This window comes from Rhagoletis pomonella, unplaced genomic scaffold, assembly GCF_013731165.1.
Source record: "Rhagoletis pomonella isolate Grant_MI unplaced genomic scaffold, Rhpom_1.0 Rhpom_scaffold_00010, whole genome shotgun sequence".
In the NCBI taxonomy this organism is placed as follows: domain Eukaryota; kingdom Metazoa; phylum Arthropoda; class Insecta; order Diptera; family Tephritidae; genus Rhagoletis; species Rhagoletis pomonella.
The window spans coordinates 7,331,389-7,341,574 of NW_023458564.1; the positions used below are offsets into that span (position 1 = coordinate 7,331,389).

The following is a 10,186-nucleotide window of genomic DNA, read 5'->3' on the forward strand; positions in this document are numbered from 1 at the left end:
ACTTTGATAAAGATATATGCGGCAAACCAAAAAATGTATGGTTCATGGAAAAAAAATTTATACAAATATTTTTTTTTTTATTAATAAATAAATATATGATTAAACATACCAAAATCCGAAAATTGGTAAACTTTGGAGACAAAAACAAAAAAACATCTTGAAAGTTCGTGAAATTTTTTTTTTGGTTATGGTAGTTTGGACCTTCTACTAACAGAAACAATCGAAATCTCTTCCAACTTTTTCCAATATTTGAAAATTTTCAATTTTGAAAAAGTGACTAAATGCCTTTTTTTGGTATTATTTTAGCTGATCTATATTTACAATACTTTTTCTGAATGCCCTAAGATCTAAATTTTTGGTTCGCTTTTCAAAAATAAGGTGTTGAATTAAAGCTAAAAGTGCAAAAAAAAAAAAATTAAGAGGTACAGGGTGCTTTGAAATGAAAAAAATTATCAGCTAATTAAAATACTTAAATATGCATCACGGTATGGGAGCCAAAAACAAAGGTATACGAAGATTTACATATATATATATATACATATATATATATATATATAGAGCAATGACACCAGTTTACAAATAATATGTTAACCAATTCGGGTAAGGAAATAAATGCAATCGAGACACCTTACAGCGCCCAATGATTAGACGAAAGGCGAACAAAAAGAAAATAAAAATAAATAACATACCTATTACTCTTCATCTGCATAAAGAGTACTATTTTGCTTAAGCAGCAAACAAAAACAGCTTGCGAAAATGATAGTACAAATGTATGCACATCAGGGAGGTCCAATTTTTTTAAATATTTTTTTTTTGATTGAGTCTTTTTATAATTTTGTTCACCTAACTAATTACATTACCTGTGCAAAAATTTCAACGTTTTACTACTAGTGGAAAATGTTGCTCAACGCGAGTTTAAAATTTCATGAATTTTTCTCTGGTGCTAAGAGTCCTCTCTTGTGGAAAACAAATAAAAACCCAAGAGTTTAGTGTTTTGTTGAACGAAACAAGAGAGTTATACCTTAGAAATTATGGTTGGTATAACATGCCAAGTTCAGTGCATAAAGTTTTAGTACATGGATGTGATGTAATTAAATACTTTGATTTACCAATAGGTAATGATTTTAAAGCTATGTTTTCATTTATTTTCTTAATCTGTATTTCCACCTATTTTATCAGGTTCATTATCAGAAGAAGCCTTAGAATGTTCACACAAAAACATAAGAAAATATCGGCTTAATCATTCTCGAAAAACTGGAAGAGTACAAAGCAATACGGATTTAATGACTCGTTTGATATTATCGTCAGATCCATTAGTTGCATTTAAAAGAAATATAAAACAGAGAAACAAATATTTAAAGGGTTCTGATCTCAGCTTTAATAAATACATTGTTGAAAGTGACGAAGCAGACAAAAGCATGGAATCATTTGAATCAGTGATCACTTCCTCCTCTTCTGAGGACACTGAAACTGAGTGATTATAACAACTAGTTCGGTTTTTATTAACATATTATATGTTATTACCATATAACAGTTATTATTACTTACTTACTTAACAGTGATTATGCTTTATTTTAAATGAAATCAAAAGAATTTTTTTTTCTAAAGGTTAACATGTAAGGAAAACCGACTTAATTTTTCAAATTACCATATTGTATTCACTTAGGAAGTAAAGTTTAGACGAATTTTGACTATTAAGACTATTTTTCTGAACACTTAGCAACAATGATATGCCATATTTCATTTTTAAATAATCATGTGCAAAAACTCGGTGTTTTTTTAATGGGTACCCGTTACAAAAAAACCGATTACTTTCTTAAAATTAGAGTAATATAGACACTTCAGATGTAAAGTTTCAATAAATTCTGACGACTCCTTCCGGTTTTCGTAAACACCACAATCAGCAATGATTATGCCTCATTTGTCTTTCATATAGTAATGTAAAAAAAAATCTTTTTTTTTTAATGGGTACCCGGTACCGAAAAATCGATTTCAGTTTTGAAATAAGCATGGCTTAGTCCTTTTAGGTGTAAAGTTTCAACAAGTTCTGAATACTATTTCGGTTTTTATAAACATATGTCTACGATGATTATGAGTTATATTACCTTTTTATAAAATTGTAAAAAAAAAATTTTTTTAATTAAATGGTAACAGATGCTGAAAAACGTTTTTTTTTTCTTAAATTGCGGTGATATAGTCCTTTCAGGTGTAAAGTTTCAGCCCATTCTGATGCCTCCTTCCACTTATATCAGCACATGTCCACAATGACTATTTTCATATAAAAATGCAAGAAAAACTCGGTTTTCTCAAAATGAGTAACCGGTACAGAAAAACCGATTTCATTTTTGAAATTAGAGAGGCATAATACTTCTAGGTGTGAAGTTTCAGCCAATTCTGACCACTCCTTCTATTTTTGTCCATCATTTGTATGGAGTCGCGGCACTGTGCGTCGATTCGACGAAGCTAAATAGAATTGTGGCATGAAAAAAAAAAACAAATAAATACAAATTACGATTCCCGCTGTATAATTATATCAGTGAAAAAGCCAACTCAATTAAGATAAATTTTCAAAATTTGCAAAAAATTGTTTTTGAATCAAACTAATTCAAATGGCATCGCAAAAAATTTATAAATTAGTAGTATTTCATGTATGTATGCAACATATGTGCAACTAAAATAATTTTGACTTATTTAATGGGCGACTACCCTAATAAAAATACTTTTAATCTAAATCTTTCTTAAAACTATTTCTGTTGACACCAATAGTGAAACAATTCACGTAACTTGTGTGTAGGTTATTTAAATTTGGCTCGAAAAGGGTCACAATCATCCTCTTCAAAAATATATTCAAACTAAAAAATGGAAGAGATAACAGTAGGGTGGTTTTTTATGTACAAGAAATTATTGCCATTTTGAATGACTATTCAGTTCACACCGTTTACTGTTTCTGTATTGTGAAACATTTCAATGTTTACCAGCAGAAAAGTAATTAAACTGATAAATTAAGCTCATGAAAGTTTAAAAACTTAAAAAAAAAATTCCTAATATTCGCCATAGTTATAAGCGATTCGAGCGATTCGTGTGTGTGCCGAATTTTGTAAATCCGTCCAGTCGTTTCTAACTTCAAAAAATAAAGGCATATTGCATATCTACAGGCCAAACATTTAATTTCAACAGTTCATTTTTGAGATTCGAACAAACCGTGCATATCTGATGACCTTCACAAAAAATGCTCATTATACATATATATTCAGTTAGATAGATATGACGAAAAGGTGGCAACCCTAATAAAAAATAATTTCAAACTAAAGCTTTCTTGAAACATTCCTTTGGCACTCACATCTTAGTAGTTCATATAACTTGTGTATATTTTAATTAAATTCGACAAGCAGATGGCAGCTCTCTTCAAAATATTTTCAAACCAAACCATTATAATCTTTCGTCTGACATTGTAATGCATAATTCCGTCAAGTTGAATTAGACTTTTTAAACAGGTGGCAGCTCTCCCGCATGTAGTTTAGAAATAAAGCCCTTTCAAACCAATTTCGGCTGAGAGAAATATTGTGACAATTAATTTAACTTATTAAATAATTTCAATATAGCTTTCAACAGGTGGCAAACCCTTTTCAATACTATAAGATGTGGTTGTATATCTACAGACCAAAGTCCCTTAATTTGAAATCTAATATGTATATACAGAAGATTGTTCCTGAAAGCCAGGTAGCTCCCAAATTAAAAAAAAAAATGTACTGAACTCCGCTGATCTCTAACCGAGCTGCCATACGGACAAATTGTTAAACCGCAAATACTCACGATCTTAGTTTTATAGCCCAATTCTGTATCGGTGACAAAAGTTTTTTTTATTGACAAATTTAAACTTTTTCATACATTTTTCCGTAAAAGTAAATTGTGACAAGAATTGATACACTGACACAGAGTACAGAATAGAGCCGTTAGTCTCGCAGGATTGACACGTATCTTATTTGTTTCGCTGTTATTGAAAACTTGTACTCAATAGTAAAAGCATAAAATAAGGCATAGATAGTACAGTAAAACCTTGATATAACGAAGTTGAAGAGGTTGGGCAAATGCTTCATTTCACCTATAGTTTCGGTATATTTATAGAATATGAAAACCTGAGTTCGTGTTTTTATTTATAACGGGACTCCCACAGTCAACGTATTCAGAATTCGTTATGTAGAGGCTTTTGAGTCTAACGGAACTTCAATCGTCAATATATTCCGAAAGATCTCAGGCTCCAAACTTCGTCGCTATATCTATGAAGCATTTTTGTATGGAAAATATCGCAACAATTAGGTTTTTTTTCTGGGGACGCAGCAAACATTTTGTTATATAGAATTTTTCGTTTTAGCAAGATTCGTTACATCGAGGTTTCACTGTAAATAATTCAAGTTATGAATCACCTATTACGATGGTCAAGAATCCGAGAGAAACCTCAGACTAGGTAAACTCAACTACGAAATTTTGGACTTCAACAAAGATTTTACTAGACTAGAGTATGAAGTAGATACCTTCTGAACAAATTCGCCATCTTTTAACGTCGAAAATAATCCCTCCGAGATTTCAATAGTTAGCAGACTGGGCCGGATTAACTCTACTCGAAATCACACGAAACTTAACTGCATTCGATAACGGGAACGCTTCGAAAATTTAAATTGTATTATTTATCCCGGAAGGGGGGCTGCTATGCTGACTAAGCATTCTCTCTTATTATGCATGACCTTCTTTCTCTGCTATTTGGGGCTGGAGCGTTTGCGTTCATTCCCAGTCGCAGCGGCAAATATTTTTTGTCACTGTTCTATGCCTATGTATATCCCCGTGAAGTTCATACAACTCATTGTTCCATGAAATTACTATTTGTTTTAAAACAAAATTAATAAATGAATTATTGGCGCGCAAACGTTTGCTGTGCTTGGTTGCGCTTCTTCTGCGATTTGTGGTGTGCGACTTGATGCTGTCACACAAGGAGTAGGGACCTACAGTTTCACGCCGCTTCCGAACGGTGATTATATCTTTATGAGAAGCTGCTTTTATGGCGGGAATACACACGGAAATTTTTCATTGCCGAGGGGTGACCGCTATTAGACTTTTTGGTTTATTTTGGATGTTACTCGTACCAGAGTCGAACCCTTGATCTACCGAGGAAAGTGCGCACCTCTAACCATAATACTAAATTATGTCCTCTAATACTCTACACGTTCTTCCATACCAAGCTTGCAAAAGGTAGAACAAGCAATTCGGTAGATGAGGTCGAGGATGTTGCATGCTCTTATAAGAAAATTGGGTCTAAGTTATTTAGTTCTGCAGTACAGCATACGATTAAAGAAGTTGCACGAAAGAGGAGGAATCTGTCTGAAACCTTTCTCGTCTCCGAAGGTTCTTCGCTATTCGGATAAAACGGGGATATGAATTCCAGATATCGCGGCGTATCAACAACTGCTTTGTCTGGTATCAAAGACGGCTTTAAATATGAGAAAAGATATGGTCTATGGTAGATGTACCAGCTGTAAAGCCACACTGATATGGTCCAATTAGTTCACTGATGGTAGGCTTTAGCCTGCTGGGCGTTGATCACTAGGCCTGCGTGGTTGTCCTTACCGAAATTCGCAATCGCCTTAAAACCTTATGTAAATCGCCAAACTTTTCGATATTCTTTTCGAGAATTTTTCATCTTGGCAAGCATTACGCGCTCACGCTTTTCGGCCGCTCTCCTCTTATTGCAGAAAATAGGTCTCGCTTCCCTGTTCAGAACCCTTTAACGAGTCCACATAATTCGTGTTGCGCCCGTTTGCAGCGTTGGTGTTGGCATCTTTTTTCCTTGAAACAAGATGCTAATCGTCGTCGTCGTAGTGGTTCTTATGCAAATTGATGTTATTATGTAAATCATTAGTCACCGAAGTTTTGATCGTTGTACGAATGCCTTTATTCAAATATAATTTCCATTTTTTTTTTAAGTATACTTTGTTAACTAAAATTCGAATAATGATCTTCTTGCAGTTTCCTTGTTTCATTCCTCGTCGATGCGCGTGGCGGTGCTATGCGTGGTTGCCGCCACAGTGGTGTACGCATGATTATACCATCGCGTTCCACTTGTCAACCGACTCGTGTCACATGTCGATATGTTAAACCACAACGCACTATGCATCCACCACAGCTAATGGAGGGTGAAGCTTTGGCTAGCCGTGTGTTGGAACTTGGGCCAGTCTCGACCAAATTTATTGGCCCCGTCATCATGGAGGTGCCACATTTCGCTTCATTGCGCGGCAAAGAGCGTGAAATTATCATATTGCGCTCGGATAATGGAGAAACCTGGCGAGAGCATGCAATTGATAATTCGGAAGAAATCATACACGATGTAATGCAACAATGTTTCGAACCCGAAGGTAAGTATAACGGATAATATGTACTTACTAAATATCTATAAAAATTGTGCCTCAAAAATTTCCAAGTAATAGTTGATTTTTTGTCTACAGAAATTGCACAACTTGAGGAGCAAGCTGGAAATCATGTTTGCCGTTTTGTTACCTATGATTTTCCACAATACTTTGCTGTAGTCTCGCGTATACGCCAAGAGGTGCACGCCATCGGACCAGAGGGTGGCATGGTATCCAGCACTGTGGTGCCACAAGTGCAGGCCGTTTTCCCGCAAGGTGCACTCACCAAAAAGATCAAAGTTGGCTTGCAGGTAAATCTCTTTAAACCGCGCAAAGGTGTTGCACCAGAAAAGTTACGTAAAATCAGCGTCAATCATGTACCAAAGAAGAAGCGCTTCTCACTTATTTGGTAAATTAAGAAAATGCCTAAATGAGACGCATACAAAAATAGAGAACAAGATCAAATAATTAAGTATCTACTAGCACTAAATAGTAAACGATTGATCTATGCATATTTGAAAGGAAATATCAATAACAATAACTTATTTATCAAAATATTTACCTAAGTAGATATAACAGAGAGGCGTTTGTATGCCAATAAAAAGCCAAAAAAAAAAAACAAAAAAAGGAAAATCAACCAATTTGCATTTATAAAAAGAAAAACTAACATTATTGCATTATGAAGCCAAACATAAATTTTTTTCGAGCCACTTAAAAGTAGCATAAATGGAACACAGCAGTGTGAAAAAGTAATTCGAAGTACAGGAAATACCAGAATATAAAAACTTTGGTCTACAACTCTTAATTAATATCGATTAAAATGAAAACATATGGCTTCATACTAATTCTTTCTGTATCACAAGCAGCACACTGAGTTTATTATGAAAATGCACTGATTTTTTTTGAGTACTCTTAGCATACAAAAAAAAAGCACTGCTATGCAGGGAAAATAGTTGAGGAAACCTGGGTTGGTTTTCAAAGGCTACTGTTAATTAGTTAAAACTAAAATTTATAATTTTATGATGTCAGTTTGTTCAAATTTAGTTAGTAGTACTTCTAGTATTTTAAAATAATTAAAACTTTGAAATGCGGCCAGCGTCAAGGTTTTTGTTTGATAGCACCGAATCAGGCCTTGGTAATGGTGAACTTTAATATGCTAGTACTTAATTAGTTTCCCTATCTAGGATCGGTCTTAACAAAACATCGCCAGGCACTTGCCTAGTTAAGCTTAACTGAAATTACCACTTCTCAATACTATGAACAATGTGCTCAGGAGGGAAAGGAGGACACTGGGGAATAGTTCGGAAGGAATGCTTCAGGCAAAAAGTTTATTGGGATGGTAAGAGTGGTTAAGAGTGGATTCCAAAACTTAATTAACCTCCCAAAAGAGAAGCGTGTAATACTCTAACATGTATGCGTACTGGACACTGCAGACTAAGAGGACATCTATACAAGCTGGGGAAATGGTCGAATGATCTCTGCCAGTTCTGCGACACGACTAGCGAGACACCAATACACATCCTCACAGAGTGTGATGTAGTCTGTATAAGACATGAAAGAAGTTTAGAGGAAGCATGTAGCCACAGCTTAAGCACATTCACTCGCTATCCCCGATAAAGCTGCTGAAATTTTTGATGGATATAGGTTTAGAAGAAGTATTGTGAAGAGTAGAGGGCAAAATTGATTACCGAGTCGCGGACCACACCTAATTTTAATATTAATCTAGCTAACTTGCGAATACCGAATTCGATTGAATTGTGCTGGTACTAACCAGATTTCGCTCGCCAATATAGCTCTTAGCAACTGCTTTACCCTGTCTAATAGAGCCCGAACTCATTTAATTATAGAAATGTAGCCAAAAAAAGTTTTTTTTAACGAGGTATACGTAAGGCAATTTTCACCAGGAATCTGAAATTACTTCATAGAAAAACTGAACGAAAATCTCTGAAGCGACTGGCTCAAATTGCTTTATAGCGTCTCAGCAGAGCGTACGGTATTCCTCTCGCTGTGCACTGCCTAATTTGATTTACTTTTCCGTTACCTATCGTTTAGTAAATTCCGGGCTCACAGTAATCGTTTAACCTTGGACTAAATGCAAAGGTAATTAGCGATGTACAGCAAATATCTTTGTCATGAAAGAAGAAAAATGGCTGAGGCTAAAAAAAACTACATAAAGCTTTTCCATTTTTAAGTGAAAGAGCACAAACAAATTAAGCAGAAAACCCCAGATGTATAACATACTTAGGGTTATCCATTTTCTCCTTGCGAAAGTAAAAAGTAAAAAAAGATACTGAATTTTGAAATTTCGATGGAATTTGTGTTTCTTATTAAAGTTTTGATTGATCTCCAACTCTTTTTAAGGTAAGGAATATATTTTCATACGGTTCGTGCTATAACTCGGCCATTAACTGAAGTATCTAGCCCCTCAATAGCGCCACAGTCCTGGAATTTTTTGCATAAGCCCTATTTTACACATCGCCAAATAAAAAGTAATCTAAAGGCGTTAAATAGCAGAAGCTTGTTGCCCAGCCATATCCCGCGTCTTGGAAATTTCTTAATAGAGCCATTACGCGGCCAAAGTGGCTTATGGTGTTTTCCTTTCTACAAACAATGTTGCCTTTTCATTGCCCTCTCCTTAGTACTTGTGCGAAGCGGGCACTGATAAGGCAACATTTTTCGGTAGAAAAGGAAACGCCATTAGTCTTGTTGAAACCACCTTTAATCTTGTTCAATTTCGGGCCAAAAAAGGCCATTTATCAGGAAATGCGGCTCACAGTCGGAGGTGCCCATATAAGCTGCGACAAGAAGTATTAAACGCTTTTAAATTTTACTGAAATATTTTTCATGTAGTAATTTTGCTTAGGAATAAAGAAATATGAAAAATGTCGGCCAACGGCCACGCCCACTACACAAGTGGGCCGAAATGTTACATGCTATCCGATTTCAAGCAAGTTTCTGTCTTAGTTTTAACTATAAAAACTGGAATTCGAAAGATGGTAGAAATCGACCTACTGCCACCCTCACGAGCCATGCAAAAACCAAACTTTATAAAAATCGAATACCATATATAATTTCTGCCCCATAATACATATATATAGCGGGCGTGGACTAAGTAATATATACCGAATTTCATTAATACATTTTGCAGCAGCTTATATGGGGTCTGTCAGTGTGAAACGATAAGTGGACTATTTTGCTATTTCTTTAGAGTACCTAGAGTATTTCTGTACAAATCTTTCACCACACGGCGCCACAATGTACAGCTGCCTATATCAGATCTGACCATTTTGCTTATTAAAAACCTGCCGAGGGTGAATTGGGCTTCAGAACTCAAGAGGATTTTCTTCAAAATGTCCGAAAATGCCATTTTGGTAGCTGAATTTATACTTTTAACGCGCCGTTAGGTGGATAGACATACATAAAAATCAAAGTACTCATATCTATCAAATGGCAGGGCTTTACTTTCCTAAGCGTGAGTTGGATAACCCTGCAATCAAAATCGATAATGACGCTAAGAGCCAATGTGGAAGGGGTCCTAAGAGCTCCATTGATTAAAATGAGGCACACGCTCTAGCTTTCCGACTAACATAGTCGGAGAGTTAAGAGAGTACTACTCTGTGGCACCACATCACTGTGACGCAACAACTCTGTCACTGATCATGCCTTAAAAGCTCAGCTTCGACCCCAAGGTTACTAGAGATCTGACATCCTGGGAACGAAACCTTGCACAACAGAAGACTCGGAAGGAAAACCTCTTTGTTTTCTTGATTTCGGACTTAAAAGTTTCTAGT

At 35.3% G+C, this 10,186-nt stretch overlaps 2 protein-coding genes across 2 annotated transcripts in view; one reads left to right on the forward strand and one right to left on the reverse strand.

The window, feature by feature from the left end:
* LOC118745980 (ankyrin-3) overlaps positions 1-10,186 on the reverse strand; it is a 187,270-nt gene that overhangs the window by 84,504 nt on the left and 92,580 nt on the right. The window lies entirely within an intron of this gene.
* Positions 2,689-7,252, forward strand: LOC118745987 (ankyrin-3-like). The gene is made up of 2 exons (XM_036479696.1): positions 2,689-6,404; positions 6,495-7,252. Exons 1-2 carry the CDS (start codon positions 6,059-6,061, stop codon positions 6,806-6,808), a joined length of 660 nt encoding a protein of 219 aa, XP_036335589.1. The 5' UTR covers positions 2,689-6,058; the 3' UTR covers positions 6,809-7,252.

Coding starts and splice junctions, on each gene's coding strand:
- LOC118745987 (XM_036479696.1), top strand. CDS start 6,059: ATGCGTGGTTGCCGCCACAGTGGTGTACGCATGATTATACCATCGCGT. Junction 6,405..6,494: donor ACAATGTTTCGAACCCGAAG/GTAAGTATAACG, acceptor TTTTGTCTACAG/AAATTGCACAACTTGAGGAG.